The sequence below is a fragment of the Marmota monax genome, unplaced genomic scaffold, assembly GCF_021218885.2.
Source record: "Marmota monax isolate L192 unplaced genomic scaffold, Marmota_monax_Labrador192_F-V1.1 WCK01_AAM20220418_F8-fsc00211, whole genome shotgun sequence".
NCBI classification, from domain to species: Eukaryota; Metazoa; Chordata; class Mammalia; order Rodentia; family Sciuridae; genus Marmota; species Marmota monax.
In genome coordinates, this window is record NW_026694080.1 from 1,422,286 (window position 1) to 1,440,633 (window position 18,348).

Sequence of the window (18,348 nt, forward strand, 5' to 3'; positions counted from 1 at the left end):
GGTGGCCACCTGAGGGCCGTCTCTGCCCCAGCTCTCCTGGCTCCTGGTCCCCCTGGCCCCGCGAATGCCTGGCTGAGACACGGCGGTGGCCCCAGCTGCCCACACCTGCTCCTGGCCCCGAGGCTGGCACTGCAGTGGACGACTCCTTGGGCACCGGGAGGCTAACGGGTGAGTCTGGCAGGAGGCAGAGCCTGCTGCGGGGAGGCCGCGGACCCCGGGGGGACACTGTGCGAGCTCAGGGCTCATCTTCCAGGCAGCAGTGACCCCGTCCCTTTGCCCACAGAATCCCCTGTCCCTGTCCACATTCTGCCCTGCTGGCCTCCCTGGGCCCAGCCAGAGCCTGGGGGAGCCTTCTGGACTGGGGAGCCCCGTGCGTGGGCTCTGCACTGAGGGCGGGCAGCCGGGAGGGGGTGTCTCTGTCACCGCCAGCCCAGCTGCTCTGCCACAGTGGGCCTGAGGCTCAGGGCCAGGGCTGGGGTCCAGGTGGGGCAGGAGGGACAGGCCCACAGGGACCGGGTCCCTGGGGAGCAAGCCCCTGGCACTTGGGGTCTGGGGAGGCTGAGTCTGGGGTCTGGGGGACAAAGAAAGCAGTCGGGTGGGGACCTTGAATGTGCTCGTCCCTAAGGTGTGCCAGGCGCCTGGGTGGAGGGAAGGGGCCGTAGGATGGCCAGGTGGGGACCTGGGACCCGAGGCAGGGGTCCCTGAGGCTGGCCAAGCATGTGTGCTGCGCGTGCAGCCCCCGTGGAGCCACCCAGTTCCCCTCCCCTCACCTGCCGGCTGCGGCCACCCAGCAGCTCAGTCCCCAGGCCACAGTCCCCTCACGATGTTTGCGTGGTCCTCCTCCTCCCTGGCCGGGGCCAGGGCTCATTTCCTGCCCCCACCTCCCAGCCTCACAGCACCCCAGTAAAGCCCCGGCGCCCCGGCACCAGCTGCTCGGCTGAGTGACAAAGCAAACAGGCCCGAGCTGTCCCGGCCCAAGGTGGGGGCCCACTGGGGCGGAGAGGCCTGGCCAGCGCGGAGCCTGCCACCAGCCGCCACAGGGGGCTGACAGCCAGAGGCTCAGCCCACGGGGCAGCTGGGTGTGGAGAGCAGGCGTCCCTGGCCGGGGCCTCCCCTTTGCGCCTGGCGAGTGCGCAAGGGTCTCCTTGGGCCAGGCACTAGGGGACATCCAGAGGCCAAGACGCGGCTCCTTCCAGACTGGACTTCTCGTGTTGTCCGTTATAAAACGATGACACTCATTCCCGAGAACCCTCTAGAGACGGGGTTCCTTGTCAACCAAGCCTGAGGGGATAGGGCTGCACCCAGTAGGTGCTCAATGGATGCTCAGAAAGGGTGGCGCTGGCAGTGAGAAGAACCAGGAGAATTCACTTGTCGCTGCGCGTACAGCATCGACGGCCCCGGAGCAGACAGAGCCCAGTTTGGGGCTCAATGGCCTGGGGTCGGCTCGGGGGACCCGGGGAAGTCAGTTGAGGCCGATGTAGACAGAGGCCCCCCTGAGTTGGGCCCGCGAAGGCTGAAGGGTTGTGGGTGCCCCTGTTGAAGGGGGCTTTGCGAAGGGCACAAAGGGACTGGGCTCTGCAGGCTGCGTAGGAGTTGGCTCGGGGCAGCCGCGTTTGCCAGGGATCTCCTCACTGATGTGGGGTGAGTGGGTCAGAAGCTTCCGGTCACACGCCCCCTTGGTCCTCGCAACCCCCACAAGCCAGGCAGGTGACAGCCCATCTAACAGGCAGACGGCCCCTGGTGGAGGGACGGGAGAGCAGGAGGCAAGCTCCAAGCCGCTGTGGGACCCTCCCCTTGTCCCCACCCTCTTCCCTACCCCCACCCCTGCACCAGAGCCAGGTGAGTGGACCGTCAGGTGGAGCAACTCTTCCCAAAGCAAACTGTGCACGGCCCAGCCTCGTCGCCCTGGGCCCTTCCTGACATTTAACTCGGTGTGCGGCTCGTTTGCAAGTTCCCACAGGAGGCCTGGTGCCCCCGCCACCGTCTCCTCCCACCTCTCAGCGGGGGGGTGGGTCCCTCTTCCCACCTCCCACCCTCCTGCCAGCCAGGGACCTCTGTGTACCCCCTGGAATAGAGGGACAGCGAGGCCTCCCTGGAGTCTGCCAGGACGGCGGCGTACCCCCACCTTGGGCTCTGGGACTGGGGAGAAGGGGCTGGAGGGATCGCCCTGGCCAGGGTCAGCCCTGGGACTTCAACAGGGGCTGCCAGGATCCAGCTCTCCCACCCACACTTCCAGCACAGCCATCCCCCAGGACTAAGGGGATGTGTCCACCGCCGCTTCTTGGCTTGGAATGGGTCCTAGTGCCATCCCCAGTTCTCCCCTTAGCATCTCGGGACAGTTTATTCTGGACTCTCCGTGTCCTGCTATGTGGCCTTCGCCTTGCTCAGACGCCCCTTCCAAGTCAGGAGGTGAGGTGGCCCGGCCAGGGCTCCGGGCTCCTTTCCTCCTTTGACCCGTCCAGAGGGCACAGACCCCCGCCTCTGTCCCCCCTCTGTGCTGGGCCTCGAGGAGGAGTAGAGCGGACTGCGCCTGCGAATGTGCCCCTGAGACAGTAGAGGCTCCTGCACCTTCTGCTGGCCCGCTGGGCCATGTCCCTGGGGGACACCTGGGGGACCTTTCGGCCCTGGTGCCTGAGCAGCGTGGGGAAGAGGGAGCTGCCCCCCAGGAGGGCTTGTGGGGTTCAGAGCAGAGGGGAAGTGGGTTTGTGCTAGAGACAGGAGGGACAGCCACATGTCACCAGGGCACGGTGGCCTCGGGGACCCAGGGGTTTGACTGGGAGGCTGAGAAACAGACACACAGGGTCTGAGCTCAACCAGAGCAGAGTGAAGGAGTGAACTGCAATTTCTGGAAGATTCCAAGGGTCTGGAAGCTGCGTTCTGTCTCCACGCGGCCCCACTACTCCCCCAGCACCCTGGGCGGGGGTCCTGGCTCACCGGAGCAGGTCGGGGGCCGGTGCGGCTGGATGGGAGCCAGGCTGACAGGCCTCTGTGGACGGCCCTGCTTGGACACAAACTCCAGGGACATGGGGATCCCCAGCCCTGAATCGGGTCTCTGACTGCAGGGGAGTCCCTGGGGCCTGCACCATGTCTCCACCATCTTCCTTCTAAATCCCCAAAGTCAGGCCGAGGAGCAAGGTGGGCGTCATGGGTTGGAGAGCCCAGTCAGGACCAGGGCCAGAAAAGTCCCAGGAGACAACCCACCCCCTCAGAGCTCAGAAGAGGAGACTGAGGCTCAGAGAGGATCCAGGACCCACCCAGGGTCCACACAGAGTGGGTCACTGCAGGACATTCCTCGTCTCCAAAGGCTGAGGTCACATCTGATCTTTGGAGCAAACTCAACATGAGGGTGTACTTGGATGAGGTGGGTCCCTGTCCCTCAGGCTGCAGGCACGTGTGCCACCCAGATCCACAAGTGTCACCACTGTGGGGCTGTGATTGCAGGGGCCGGTGGGCAGGTGGCGGGAGGGGTGAGAAGTGCCCGTCCACCCGTGGCCTCTGAACAGAGGCAGACCTGAGTCTTGACTTCAAGTCCCTGCTCGGTGGCACACGGCCACATGCCCACAGAAGGTCACAGCGCCCTTGTTTGTCAGGTGGGGACGATGCTGGCTGCCCGGGGACGTTCACTTGGCTTGGCCTTCGCCTGGCCCCGAGAGCTGGAAGCCGGGTCAGCAAGGGGGTGCATAGGGGCCAGGGACGTGCAGAGAGGTGGGACCGCAGAGCCCTCGCGGGAGCTGGGAGAGTGGATGAGGCCAGGTCTCCCTGGTGTCCTCCCTGCCCCCTTCCACCTCCTGGGCCCCAGTCCCTGTGACCTGGCCCTCCCCCCTGCCCGCACCCACCCTCCCATCCCTACATGGCCTCTCTGCACACCCAGCCCCAGGGGGACCCTCCCACGGAGCAGGACTCCTGCAGGTCGCAGTCGGTGGCCTGCCTGGGGTGCAGGGGGGTGGGCTCCAGGGCCTAGGGGGAGCCCCCGCCCTCCTCTCCTGCTGCATCCAGGGCAGGTGAGTCCCTCCCCGCGCCAAGGACCCTCCGTCCCCTCTGCCCCGAGGCCCTGAGGACAGGCAACAGGAGCGTGGGGATGGCCACAGCGGGTGCTGGAGGGAAAGCCCATCCTGGACCTGCCCAGGCCCCAGGGCGCTCTCCCCAGTGGGCAGAGGCTGGCACCCGGGCAGAGGGGCGGGTGCTAAGGTCTGGGGGGCAGCTCTGAAGGACCCTGGGGCACCCCGGGTTGGCAGGGCCTCGAGGAGAGGGGGCGGGGGCCTGAGCCCGGAGGTCAGAGAAGCCGGGCGGCCACCCAGTGGGCTGTGGGCAGTGGCCTGGGACACGCCGGCTTCTCTCCAAGGTGCTGACCAGCTGAAGGGGGTGCGTGGTGTAGGGGCGCTGGCCCAGGCACCCCTGCCCAGGCCGTGTGGCTGTCGGCGGGGCCCCAACCCCCACCCAAACCCCGACCCTGGCTCAGGGGCTGAAGGGGGGCGGCTGACTCTGGGCCGGGGGCTGCAGAGGGAAGCCAGGGGACCCTCCCTTCCGCCTGGGCTGGCTGGGGGCTGAGCAGGGAGCCAGAGGGGTGGGTGGCTGTCACCTGCCCCGCCCACGCTCCTGAGTGCCCTTCTCCAGGGGCCTGGGCTGGGCTCCAGTGTCCTGGTTGGGCCCAGGCATGCTGACCCCACACCACAATCCGCAGGGTGTGGAAGACAGGCCATGCCAGGGCCTCCAGGGGCCTCCAGGGGACTGCAGGGGCCTCATTCCCAGGAGAGGAGCAGGCTGCATGGGAGGTGGGGACCCACAGGCAGGGCTCCAGGGCACATTCTGGCCCCAGAGAGTTGGCAGAGAGGACACGGGAACAGCTGCACAAACCTGCCTTTGGGTCCCTCGGCCTCTTCCTTGGCCTGGCTTCCTGGGGGACAGGGAGGAGCACGCGAAGGGGCCCAGGGGCTAATCCCCCTGGCGGCCACCCTGCCACTGCGGGCGGCAGATGGACTTGGGGATGGCCGTCTCTGGGCCTTGGCCTCCACCAGCTGTTGCCACACTTTCTTTGTCTCAGGAAGGACGGGGGCTCGGGGGCAGGAGGGGGCCGGACATGCTGATCCTTAATCCTGACGGTGGCTTAATCCACAAGGATCAGCTCGCGGTTTGGGAACTGGAGGCATCGCTCAGGAGACGCGGGCTGGGGGCGACTCGGGAAGCTGGGAGGGCTGGGCCTGCGTCCCCAGGGCCTGGCAGACACCAGGACCCCAGGCTGATGGAGCAGGGGCCCTGATGTCAGGAGGCCCCTGGTCTGGCCCTGGCTCTGCTGTGTGACCGTGGGCAACTTCCCACCACTCTCTGGGCCCAGCTTTCTCCCTGGACGAGGAGCTCCACTGGGGACCTATCCTGATGCCAACCTGCCCCACCCCACGGTGCAGGCCCGGGAAGCTGGAAGGGGCTGTGAGGGGCTCCGCGGGAGGAGCGCTGCGGCTGACTGTGGTGGGAAGGAAGGGGCAACCTGGTCAGGGGACAACGACGCAGGTGAAAAGAGCCAAGTTGTGCCCGAAGCCAGGGACCCGGTGGGAAATGCCTTTCTCCTTGAGTCTGAATGTGGGGTCACCATGTTGGCCCCTGGTTCTGGGCCAGACCCTGCCAGAGACCAGCACAGGGACTCCTTCCCACTGTGGCCGGATTGTTCCCACCTAGAAAACAGTCTGGGCATGTGACAGCATGTGGCCCCTGGCTCTGAGGCTGGGTGAGAGGTGGACTCAGAGATGGCCCAGCCCCGGGGCCAGGCGGGCAGTGGGGAGCAGGCCAGGTTCCTGACCCGAGGAGCAGATGATCAAGGGTGCTGGAGGGCATGACCTTGACAGTGAGGTGCAGTGGGGGGCCGGGGTGGGGTGGAGGTGATCAGGAGGTGAACAGGACCCCGACCCGGGGGGGGGGACGTCGGAGCAGGAGCCGGGACTCCTCATCCCGTGGTCAGAGTCCCCGCACGACCACGTAGACCTCGGGCCAGCTGCAGTCCCCCAGCCTCACTGTCTGTGCCTATGGGTCAGGGTCCTTGCGTGTGTGTCCCCCGGCTTTGGGTAGTAAGTGGACACCCTGGGGACAGCACTGGGGAGGGGCTCACTGTGCAGCAAACTCTCCTGTCCCGAGCCAGCTTGCAACCTGGGGGTGGGGGCGCCAGGACCCCGGTGGGGCTCATCAGCCCTGCCCCCTGGCCAGCCAGCCCAGGCCCCTCAGACCTGGACCGCCGGGGGGATCTTCCTCCACCGCAGTTAAGCATTAACTTGGGTTTCAGCAGAAAGTGCTAGAACTGGGACCCAGGCTTAGTGGGCAGCAGGTTCCTGGGGGGGTTCAGGGGTGAGAAGAAGCGGGGTGTGGGGCGTGGAGGGGTGGGGATCCCCGCTGCTGAGGGAGCCCTGAGCTAGGAGTCAAAGGACCCGCATTTGGGTCATTCACCTCTCTGCACCCCGACTTCTCCCCGGGCAAGGTGGGATGAGAATAGGGCCCTAGGCTCTCTCTCCCGGGGAGGGGCCGACACGGGGCGGTGCAGACCCCTGGCCGAGGTGAGGACGCGTTGTACATCCCAAACAGCCAGTGCTGCCCCCACCCCGCCCAGCACCCCCCGACCCCCGCGATGGTGCCCTGGACCCCAGGCGTGGCCTCCCCTCCCACCTGCGGCCAAGGCTGAGCAAACAGGAGGTCACGAGGGAAGAAGCCTCCTGTTTCTTGGGAAAGCGGCCTCCCTGGCAGGAGGCCCAGGGAGCTGGCAGAGGCTGCCCTAACGTGGCAGGCAGGGGGTTCTGAGGACGTGGACGGGGCGGGAGGCTCGCGGGAGGTGAAGGAGAAAGTGTAGGGGCTCTTCGGGGGTGGAGTTGCCTAGGGTTAGGGTGTGGGCACAGGCTGGGGTGGGGACCCAGGGGCACCGAGGGCTGTTGGCGCGGCCTGGGTAAATAGCATGGGCCCATGGCACACATGAGTGTTTGCACAGAAGGACTTGAAATGGTTCCAGACCTGCCCTCTGTCCCCCACCACCAGCCCCCCTGTCCCTGCCCACCCCACCCACCCTGACCTCTTCTTCCTTGTCACTTAAAGGAGCCCTTGAAAGGAAGAGTTAGAATCAAAGGGAACACCCTTCTCTCCTGTTGGCACTCTCGCTACGGCAGGAAACTGTGGGGCTGCCATGGAAGGTTGGGAAGGTTGGGCACTGAGTAAGAGGAATGGGTAGAGGGCGCTGAAATTCTAGCTGGGCCCCATTCACCAAGTTTTGCTACCTGGAGAGGAAGGGATATCATTTCAAACCAGGTTCTTTCCCTTGCTCCATCTGCAGGGGCAAAGGCCAAGCGCACACTGAGGTTGAGCAGGTCAGTCCACACTGGATGGGCCGGGAAACACACGCCCTCCACGCTGGGAGCGAACTCCTATAAATTTGGCCTTGGAAGAAGCTATCAGTCCTCAGATGAGTCTCCTCCTCCCGCCGGCCAGATACCTTTAAAAAAGGCAACTCAAGCCAAGCACGGTGGCGCAGGCCTGTGATCCCAGCAGCTCAGGAGGCTGAGGCAGGAGGATCACAAGTTCAAGCTCAGCCTCAACAACTTAGTGAGCCCCTGTCTCAAAATGAAAAATAAAAAGGGCTGTGTTGTGGCTCGGTGGGTAAGCGCCCCTGGATTGGCCCAGTGCAAAAAGAAACGGAACTCAAACTTGAACTCTCAGAGGCCCAGAGAGTGGGCGTCAGCTGCCCCAGGGCTCCGGGCGCCACACTCTGAGACCCTTGGTTTTAACATCCGCACGGCCTGGTCATCCTCCGTCCCTCCTGTCCTTTCCCTTCCTCCTCTGCCGCAGCACCTGGGTGACCTTCCGCCTGTGTCTGGATGTGTGCTGAGCCTTGGGCCCACACATCACCCACTGTCCCCAGGAGCCTCTTCAGTCCCTGCCCCCCGAGCCGGGTGGTCTGGTGCGGCCCGGGCAGCTGGCCGTGGGGGGCTTCTGAGTTGGTGCCAAGGCCAGCGGGGGCTGGGGGCCCTGGGGCAGCAGTGAGGAGGGGGCATCGAGATGCCGAGGGCCCTCTTGTTCTCTGGAGCCACCCGGTCACCCACCAGGAAAGCCCAGCACTGGGCACCACCCCAGAGGGCCGGGGAGGGTGAGGCGGGGGGAACCAGGACTCGGGGGGGGGGGTGTCTTAGAGCCGCTCCCTGTGACTCCATTCACACCCCGACAGCCCCTGGGAAGGGGAAGGGACAGCTCCCAACTTGCGGGGGCTCCTGTCTCCACCCTGGGGAGGGACTTTCTTCTCTCCCGGGGCTGGTGATGCAGGCAGCCTTCGGTGACCTCCTCCTTCCACACCCTGCCAAGGGCGGCACAGAAGGACGGGGCAGGTGAGGCTTGGTGGCAGAGTACCCACCTGGCATGGGTCCAACCCCAGCATGGAAACAAAAATCAACAAAATTTTAAAAGGCAGGATTTAAAAAGAAAAAAAAAAAAAACACCTTGGCTACAGCAGGAAAGATTCAGGTTAGATTAGCAGGACAGGCTGAACATCAAGGGCTCCAGTCCAGCCCTTCTTCTGCTCATCTGCCCAGTGGGGCTCCTCAGCCGTCGGGGGGACTGGCCGGTCAGAACCTCCGGCTGCTCTGAGCCGGCCGCAGGGGAGGCGCTGCCCACGGCCCTCCTGCGCCTCCCACCTGCCCGAGGTTCCCGCCGGCCCTGGCCTCGCTGCCCAGTGACCCAGAAGCCCAGCCCCCAGGCCGGGCCCACTGCCCACCGGCCTCGTCCCTAACCGGCTTAGCGGCCCCGGGACAGTCCACGCTGACTCTGCCTCTCGTTCCGCAGGCGCCGCCGCCCGCCCGAGCCCCGGCGCCATGGGCAGCGCCAGCCCCAGCGCCGCGCCCCCCGGCTGCCTGCTGCTGCCCCCCGACGGCCTGGAGAAGGGGGCGGCGCCCGAGAGACGGGCCTGGAGCCCCCGCCGCCCGGCCACCCCCGACCAGGGCCTGTCCGCCTTCTACCTCTCCTATTTTGACATGCTCTACCCCGAGGAGGGGACCTGGGCCGCCAAAGGGCCCCCGGCCAGCGCTCGGGAGGAGCCGCCCGAGGAGCCAGAGCAGTGCCCGGTCATCGACAGCCAGGCGCCGGGGGGCGGCCTGGACCTGGTGCCGGGGGCGCTGGCCCTAGAGGAGCACTCGCTGGAGCAGGTGCAGTCCATGGTGGTGGGCGAGGTGCTCAAGGACATCGAGACGGCCTGCAGGCTGCTCAGCATCACCGCAGGTGAGCGGGCCTCCCTGGGCAGGGCAGGGCAGGGCTGAGGAGGGTGGGCACCACTGGACGCGATGAGGCCACCTGCCCCAGCCCCAGGCGGCCCCAGGGACGCTGGGACTCCTCACACAGCCCACAAGGCACATCAGCTGAAGCCAGGTCTGGGAGGGTTTCTGCCCAGTGTCCCCAGTGAATTCAGGCTCTGTCACCTGGCCCACCTCCTCTGGGATTCATCTCTGCTGTCCTCTCATTCACTCTCTGCTGTTCCCATGACACTCACCACTTTGCACCTGCTGGTCCCTCAGCATAGAATAATACTCTTCCCTCAAATACCTACTGGGCTCCTTCAGGTCCTGATGACAGACACCCCCTCAATGAGGCCTTCTCTGGTCCCTCTATTGGAATTGTTGCCCACAGCCAGGTGCAGTGGCACACACCCACAATTCCAGCAACTTGGGAGGCTGAGGCAAGAGGATTGCAAATTTAAGGCCAGCCTCAGCAACTTAGCAAGACCTTGTCTCAAAATTAAAAAAAAAAAAAAAAAATGAAAAGGATAGAGAATCCGGGGATGTAGTTCAGTTGTAAAGCATCCTTCAGTTCAACCCCCAGTACCAAGAAAGAAAGAAAGAAATTGCTGACTATGTTCTGACTCTCCTTATCTCTCATAGTTCTTTTTAGATCTCTCACAGCGGGCCCAACCGTCTGACATGCTGCTTCTTTCCTATCTTGTTGACTGTGTGTCCCCCAGTATGATATGCACTCCACAAAGGCAGGGATTTTCCTCTGTTTCTTCATTTCCAGAGCCCTAGTTCCTAGGGTAGCACCCTGAACATAACAGATGCTCAATAAACAGCTGTGGAACAAATTCAACCACAGGTGCTTCTTCCCAGGCCAGCCCTGTTCTAGGCCTGGGGAACCGAGTGGTGACTTAACACAGAGGTCACTATGAGGTTCATGGACTGACATTACAGAGAGGAAAGCAGGTCACAAATAGAATGTGTCCCTGGTCTGGTGGCAAGGAGGCTCTGAGGAGGAGGGGACACAAGGGGCCGAGCATGTGTGCGCCGGGCCTGGGGTGGTCATGGAGCTGATGCCGTGGGGCTCGTCCCTGGTGAATCGTCCCCCTGGCACTTTTGTTTGGGGGCTCACGTTTGAGCGTCCCTATTCGCCCTGCAGCTTTCACAAGGGAAAGGGGGGTCGTCACACATCCCTCTGTCCCAGCCCTGCTCCCCAGCGTCCCACATGGTGCCCACACTCAGGGGCACCCCCGTCTTACCATATCCAACACTTGTGCCAGCCCCGACGCAGAGCCTCTCCCAGGACGCCTCTTCCCCCACGCGAGGCCTGGGAGGGACGCGCTCTGAGAACAATGGGGACAGAAACAAATTGCTTTGACCTCAGGAGGAAAATGGGTTTATGAAGCGGGAGCAGCCTAGCCTGCAGGTCACCTGCTGGGGCACGGCCTCGGGCCATGATGTTCCCTTGGATGCGTCCATCTTTGTACCCAGCCCGGGCTCCCTCCAGGGTAGCTTCCCATGGGAGACTGGGACCTAGCCAGTGTGCCCCTCCTGGCCCGAGTCCTGTAGCTGCCCCATCACCGCCCTGCCCCTGGTCACTTCTTTCTTCCACACACGTGCATTGAGCAGCTACTATGCAGCCCGCCCATTGTGAGGTGTTGGGTCAGTGTCCTTCTCTGTAAGATGACGGGGATGGTGTTGGGGTTGTCACCTGCATTCCTGGTTAGGTTTTCCTCTGGTCTGAGGAAGGCAAGAGGCATCTAGGGAGAAGCTCTGGTGTCTCTAGCTTATTGTCACCATCCCTGCCAGGGCTGGGGCTGTCCTGAAAGGTCCTCTGGAGGCCGGAGGGGTCCGAGGGGACCGAGGCCTGGGTGAGAGGCCGGGCAGAGGCCAGGCCCTTCCCTGAGCCAAATTTGGTTCTCTGCCCAGCTCCTCCCCTGCGTCCCCTCCTTCCTGGGGTGCCTGCTTCCACAGGGCCCCCCCCCCCAGGCCCGTCTAAGTCTGGCTTGTCCCCATCCGAGGCACGCATGGCCCGAGGCCACAGTTTCCCATGGGTGAATCAGCTGTGGGTGGGGCACCCGTGGGTGGCGCCCAAGCCCGAGCTGAGGGGCCCTTCCCACGCAGACCCTGTGGGCTGGAGCCCCGGCAACGTGCAGAAGTGGCTGCTGTGGACCGAGCACCAGTACCGCCTGCCCCCCGTGGGCAGGGCCTTCCAGGACCTGGGCGGCAAGGAGCTGTGCGCCCTGTCCGAGGAGCAGTTCCGCCAGCGCTCCCCCCTGGGCGGGGACGTGCTGCACGCCCACCTGGACATCTGGAAATCAGGTGCGCGGCCGTGGGGCTCCCCTCGGGGAGCCAAGCGGGGGATGCCGAGTGGGCGGGTGAGGCCAGGATGCTGCCAAGAGATGGCCCTGGACCGGGACCGCCCAAACCAAACCCCCTCTCTGAATCTCTACCCAGGGACAGGAGCCTCCCTGGGCCCCGGGCATCTCACCCACTTAGCAGCCCCAGCCTGGTGGGGGGCAGAGAGCTGTAGCCCACGGAAGGGAAAAGGTAGAAGGCTAGACCAGGGGACGCAGGGTGTCAGAGCCGAGGGTGACTGAGGACAGCGAGAAATCCTTCTTTTTACTTTTTAAAAATTTGTTTATTTTGCTTTATTTTCCATTAAAGAAGTCATGAAGTAACAAATGTGCACATTTAGAAAAAAAAAATCGCAGTAAGCGGGCGGGGTAGCACACGTCTGTGATCCCAGCGACTCCAGAGGCTGAGGCAGGAGGAAGTTTGAGGCCAGCAATTCAGGAGGTTGAGGCAGGAGAATCACAAGTTTGAGGCCAGCCTCAGTAACTTAGGGGGACCTTCTTTCAAAATAAAAAAAAGAGAAAAGGTCTGGGGTGTAGCTCAGCAGTAGAACGTGGGCCTAGCATGTCCACAAGGCCCTGGTTCCAATCCCCAAGCACCATTGAAAAAAAGAAAATAAGGGCTGGGGCTCAGCGGCAGAGCGCTCACCTAGCACGTGCAAAGCCCTGGGTTTGATCCTCAGCACCCCATAAAGATTTAAAAAATAAATAAAAGTATTATGTCCAACTAAACTAAAATATATATATATATATATATATATATTTTTTTTTTTTAAATCAAGACCATGATGAAAATAGTAAATAGTATATTTTGAGCGTAAGCCCCCCCTCCCGCCCCGGCCTTAATACTGAGTGCTTCCCAGTGGCAGCCACTGTCACCAGTTTCCGGGGTATCTTTCCTGAGAAAGTCTATGCATCTTCAAGCAAATGTACGAATGTAGTTTTAATGCTCAAAAAACAAACCCAGGGGCTGGGGTTGTGGCTCAGTTGTAGCGCCCTTGCCTGGCACATGCGAGGCCCTGGGTTCGATTCTCAGCAAACAGATAAATAAATAAGTAAAATAAGGTCCACCAACAACTAAAACAATATTTTAAAAAAATCCATAAGGAGTCCTGTGGGTCACACTGCTCTTGGCTCCAGTGTGTGGGACCTGCTTCCCATCAGCAGACACACAGCTGCCCTGTTCCTTTGGTGGCCATTTGTCAACCCCTGCGTGTTTAAATTGTCCCCATCTCTTTGGACACCACTGTGTCCTGTGCAGATCAGCTCTTTGGAGGATGTGGTTCTTGCTCAGTGAGTCCGGACCTGTCCCTAGGGGCCTGCAATGAATACGGGGACTGGCCCCGCTCAGAACTCCATCAGAGACCCGTGCCTGCCCAGCCCAGGCCCCTGGTGGGTGGGTGGTGACCTCCTGGTCCCTAGCCAGCTGCCTCACCCAGGAGAGACCAGAGGGCCAGGTGGAGAGCTGGGGGCGGCTCTGCTTGGTGCACTTGGCAGCTGGAGGGCAGGGGCTGGTGTTTACGATGCCCTGCGCTGAGCAAGGTGCAGACCTCACACCCACTCCAGGCCAGGCCTCTGCAGGGGTGCCCCGCCCCTCCAGGAAGAGGGAAGGCCCTCTGCGGGCTTCCGTGGCCCCTGCATCTCAGCACAGGCAGGGCCTCCACCTCCGGCTTAGCTCTGAAACCCTACCCTTCACCCAGCGGCTCCTGGAAAAGCAACCTGACTGTGCACGTTGGCAGGAGGCAGGGAGCCACAGGGACCCCCCATAAGCCTACCCACACGCCTCCCTCCTCCCCTCTTGGGGCCTCTCCTGGGTCACCAACCTTCTCTCCTTGTCCTACAGCGGCCTGGATGAAAGAGAGGACCTCCCCGGGCGCCGTTCACTGCTGCGGTGAGCCAGGCAGGGCAGGGAGGCCCCGGGCGCGGGTGGGTTGAGGGGCCGCAGAGGCACAGACGGCTGCTGCTGCAGCTGCCCACTCATCGCCCCTCCCTGGCCACCAGCCTCCAACAGCGAGGAGAGCTGGACCGACAGCGAGGTGGACTCGTCCTGCTCCGGACAGCCCATCCACCTGTGGCAGTTCCTCAAGGAGCTGCTGCTCAAGCCCCACAGCTATGGTCGCTTCATCCGGTGGCTCAACAAGGAGAAGGGTGAGAGAGGGGGCGCCCTGGGGTGGGGAGGGGCTGCCCCACGTTCACCCTGGATACCAAACTTGCCACGGAGGGTCTGGTTGCCATGGTGACCTCATCTGTCTCCTGGTTAGACTCTGTCCTGTTTAGGATCCTCAGAAATTGCACAGTGCTTGCTGAGAAGGAGCCTCAGCCTTTGTCCTCAAAACATCACAGCGTCACTGAGGAGACTAAAGATGCCCAGGAACAGACACCATGTGCATCCCATATGGAACTTAACCCCTGAGCCATGTCCCCAGCTCTTTTCCTTATAGTTTAGAGACAGGGTCTCACTGAGTTGCTTAGGGCCTCCTTAAGTTGCTGAGGCTGGTTTTGAACCCAAGATCTTCCTGTCTCAGGCTTCTGAGCAGCTGGGATTACAGGCGTGTGACACCATGCCTGGCTGTAACTTGAATTTTCTAGCAGCTGCCTTTTGGAATATTTAAAAAGATGTAAATTTGGGGCTTGGGATGGATCCGATGTAGCATGCCTGAGGCCTGGGTTCCATCCCTAGCTCTGCAAAAAGAAAAGAGATATATGTAGACAGGAAAATAAAAACAGATTTGATTTTAATAATATAGGTTGTGCATCCCTAATTCAAAAATCTGAAATCTGCTCCCTCCAGGCCGCTGCGGGACAAGGAGAGGAGTTGGTGACTCAGGAGAGGCCCCAAGAGGGGAGGAGGGAGGCAGATTTGGGGTTTTCACATGAGGGATGTCCAGTGGGTAAAGTGTACGCCAATATTCCAAAATCCTAAAAACTCCAAAATCTGAAACAGTTCCGATCCCAAGAATTTCACAGGATGCTTGGCCTGTATTTAATCTGCTGGTGTAAGTTACTGTGATTTCAACGTGTAACAAACAAGCAATTTCTGAGGCATGGGGCTACGTCTTAAAACCTAGTGTGTCTTTCACACTCTGCGCACATCTCAGTGTGGACAGCCACATTTCAAGTGCTCAACAGCCACCAGTGCCTGGTGGCCACCGTATTGGACAGCGCAGGGCTAGATGGCGAGTGCGTGTGTCCCTCAACACCTAGAACCAAGGAGCCTGACTGTGGGAGGCTGGGCCTCACGGAGGCCTACCCTGACTGTGCCTGTGCTCAGTCACTTACAGAGAATCATAGTGTCCTGAGGGTTCGGGGCGGGCACAGCCACACTCTGTCCTCAAGGGACCCACAGTCTTGTATGAAAAATAGCAGTGAAATGGGCTTTGTGGGGACCTTTTGGGGACTGTATTAAGAAGGAGGGGATCACTTGTGTCGGTCCAGGAAGACTTCAGAGGAGGGCAGAGGGACAAGCCGTGGTGGGGCAGTGCTCCTGCGCAGGGTGTGCTGGCCTCCGTGTGCACTGGAGACCAGGGACGAGCCCTGGGGACGCTCCCTGGAGAGGGCGTGCTGGCCGGGCCTGGGCCTGGGCCTGGGCAGGAGGGTTCAGGATGAGGACTGAGGGTGGTGACAATGGAATGCTTGTCCTGTGGGGCCCTTCCTCAGGCTCCTCTCTAAACACTGCTGTAAGGACTCCACCCCATGGTGGCCACTGCCACCCCCTCCCATAGACAGGGGCAAAGAGCCTCAGCAGGGCCAGGGCTCCAGCCTGGGGACTGCTCCAGACCTGCTCTCTGGCCACCCTTGTGTGGCTGGGACATCAGAGAACGGCAGAGGCCGTTTCAGGAGTAGGAAGTCCAGGGGGGTGGGTGACAGGGGCCCAGAGATCTTGCCAAGTGTGTCACAGACACAGAAAGGGGCCCAGCAGGGCTTCCAGGATCCTATGCCATCTCTACAACAGGAGTGGCTGGTGGTGACAAGGGCCAGACCCGCGGATCCCCAAAGACCCCACCAATTTCCCAGACCACACTGGGAGGCTGGAGCCTGCATAGACTCCTCGGCCATTCGTGGGGGCTGTGGCGCCTGTTCTAGGCTCCTTTAGTCCTCAGCACACACAGGGGCAGGGGTGTTACGGTCCCCGAAGCCTGGCCCCCGCCCCCCCCCCCCGGGCCTGGAGCTGAAGGGAGCCAGGGTCCCTGTTCCCTTGATTTGCAGACTGACCTGTTGATCTGGCCTTTTGCTGCTGTCCCCACACTCACACTGACTGTCCGTGGGCCTTTCTGCTCCCCCAGGCATCTTCAAAATCGAGGACTCTGCCCAGGTGGCCCGGCTGTGGGGCATCCGCAAGAACCGGCCCGCCATGAACTACGACAAGCTGAGCCGCTCTATCCGCCAGTATTACAAGAAGGGCATCATCCGCAAGCCCGATGTCTCCCAGCGCCTCGTCTACCAGTTTGTGCACCCCATCTGAGGGCTGCGGAGGGCCCAGGCCTGACACCACCCTCAGGGCCCTCTCGCCCGCCGGCCTCTGCCTCGGCCAGAGCCTGAGCCTGGGTAGAACGGGCGGGCGGCGTGCTGCTGGCCAAGGTCAGGGAGGGGATGGCCCGCGATCCCAGGGCCACAGTGAGCTCTCCTGGACCCTTGGGTGGGGGTGCTTCCTCCTAGGGCCTCACTGCTCACGTGCGTCGTCCCCTGGAGGACAGAGGGAGAGGGAGAGCCTCCTTCCACCCAGCCTCTGACCCCAGAATTGCGGAGCAGAGCCCACAGAATGGCAAGGACTTGGCCAAGTTCACGTGCAGGGCTGCGCTTCTTCCTGCCACATCCCCTGCCACACCTCCGCACCGTGCCTCCGTGGTGCGTCCTGAGTTGGGGGGTCAGACGTGACCCCAGGAGTGGATAATAAAGACATGAGTGAACTGACAGGTCCCCAGTGTCGTGGAAGTGAATGGCGCAGCCTGGAGGCCATCTGCAGCCCAAAGGCTGTGGTCCCAGGGGCCTGGGGTGGTGGGGGAGGCTTCCTGGGGGAGGTGGCATTGGGCTGGCATTGCTGGATAGAAGCTTGTGTGAGATGGACCGTGAGTCCCCAGGACCAGGGGAGTCTGGAACCGGCCACTTCATCTTTCCCTCCTGATGGGCTGAGGGCAGGAGGCAGGGCCGGGGCCGAGGGGGCTCCGCCTGTGTCCTGTGGAGAGGGGGGGCGTCCTCTGCAGCCTGTGACAGTGGCAGGGAGCCCAGGGCCCTGATCTCTGCTAGGCCAACTGAGGCCGCCGGACCTGCAGCGTAGTGGACAGGGGAGAGGGGTGGGCACTTCAGTCCCCTTATGGGACACTGGCTCTGTGCAGATGGTAGGAGAGAGAGGTCGCTTCCTTGAAGTTTCTGTCCCCTGAAGGCCACAGCAGCACCATCCGCAGGGCTGTGAGTCCCAGTGAGAATCTATGAGAGCTGCGCCCATTGCCGGGGAGGGGTGTGGGCACCTGAGCTTATTTGGCGGGACACCAGCCTCACCGTCCATTCTTCTGAGCAAGTAGCTCCCTTAGCTTCTTTTTTGGTACCGGGGATTGAACTCAGGGCCACTCAACCCCTGAGCCACATCCCCAGCCCCATTTTGTATTTTATTTAGAGACAGGGTCTTGCAGTTGCTTAGCACCTTGTTTTGCTGAGGCTGGCTTTGAACTCATGTTCCTCCTGCCTCCTGAGCCCCTGGATTACAGACATGCGCCACTGCACCCGGCTTCCCTTAGCTGCTGCTGCTTCTTCATATATATATATATACATACTGTACTTGGACACAATATCTTTATTTTCTTTATATGCTGAGGATCCAACCCAGTGCCTCACACATGCAAGGCAAGCGCTCTACCACCGAGCGACAGCCCCAGCCCTTCCCTTAGCTTCTTTATGCTCCGCCCACATTGACTCACCAGCTTATGTGTCCAAGCATCTACCATGTGCCAGGTGTTCCTGCTGCTTTTTCTTTTTTTTTTTTGTCATTGACCGTCCCAATAAAGCTTTGAAGCAGAGTTCATGCCCCCATTTTGCAGATGATGCAACTGAGGCTCAGAGCAATTAAGCCACGGGCTTGCAATCACACAGCTGAGTAGCAGCAGAACCAGAAAGGGAACCTTGGTCCATCTCTCCCCAAGGACAGGGCTCTTCCTGTCCCTCCATCCTCCTGTTCCATGACTGCTCAGCATCCTCAGTGTCCACAGCCTCTGCCTCTGAGGCCAGGTTTCCAGAAAGCGAGCAGGAACGAGCGCCACCAGCCCACCAGGGTCAAGTCCTGCCCTGTCCCCTGCCTTCTGCCTCCAGCAGCTTCATTGTCTTCAGGAGAAGTTGACCTTGGCAGTGAGCCAACAGCACCCTGGCGTCTGCCAGCTGGGATGGGTCCTGGGGAAGGAGGGGCCCTGCCCCGGGCCTGTGCCTCGCTGGGCCCTGGCTGTCACCCATCCCTGGGGGAGGGGGCAGACTGGGGCCCTGGCCAGAACCAGGCTCAGCTCTGGGGAACTGGTTTTGTCTCCGGCCCGCCCTCCCCACCCCCAAAGAGTCTTGGAGCCACCTGCTTGGATGTCCCGGCTGGGCCAGGGCCTCGGCGGCCTCAGCTCAGAGGGGCCCAGGAGCAGGAGGGGTGGGGGAGTAGGGCAAGCAGTGGGGAGATGGAGCAGCTCCAGAAAGAGGGGTCCTGGGGGCCTCAGGGGGCAGCCCCTGCACAGGAACGCTTGGCAGTGACACCTCGTGAGGGGCCACAGGGGCCACATGGGCTCCTCTTC

General features: G+C 62.0%; 1 protein-coding gene across 1 annotated transcript; it reads left to right on the forward strand.

The window, feature by feature from the left end:
• Window positions 1–8,828: 8,828 nt before the first annotated feature.
• Spdef (SAM pointed domain containing ETS transcription factor) lies at window positions 8,829–16,501 on the forward strand. The gene is made up of 5 exons (XM_046464389.1): window positions 8,829–9,231; window positions 11,361–11,558; window positions 13,434–13,481; window positions 13,592–13,738; window positions 15,874–16,501. The coding sequence occupies exons 1-5, from the start codon at window positions 8,829–8,831 to the stop codon at window positions 16,050–16,052; spliced, it is 975 nt and encodes a 324-aa protein (XP_046320345.1). The 3' UTR covers window positions 16,053–16,501.
• Window positions 16,502–18,348: the final 1,847 nt, after the last annotated feature.

Coding starts and splice junctions, on each gene's coding strand:
- Spdef (XM_046464389.1), top strand. CDS start 8,829: ATGGGCAGCGCCAGCCCCAGCGCCGCGCCCCCCGGCTGCCTGCTGCTG. Junction 11,559..13,433: donor CCTGGACATCTGGAAATCAG/GTGCGCGGCCGT, acceptor CTTGTCCTACAG/CGGCCTGGATGAAAGAGAGG. Junction 13,482..13,591: donor GGGCGCCGTTCACTGCTGCG/GTGAGCCAGGCA, acceptor CCTGGCCACCAG/CCTCCAACAGCGAGGAGAGC.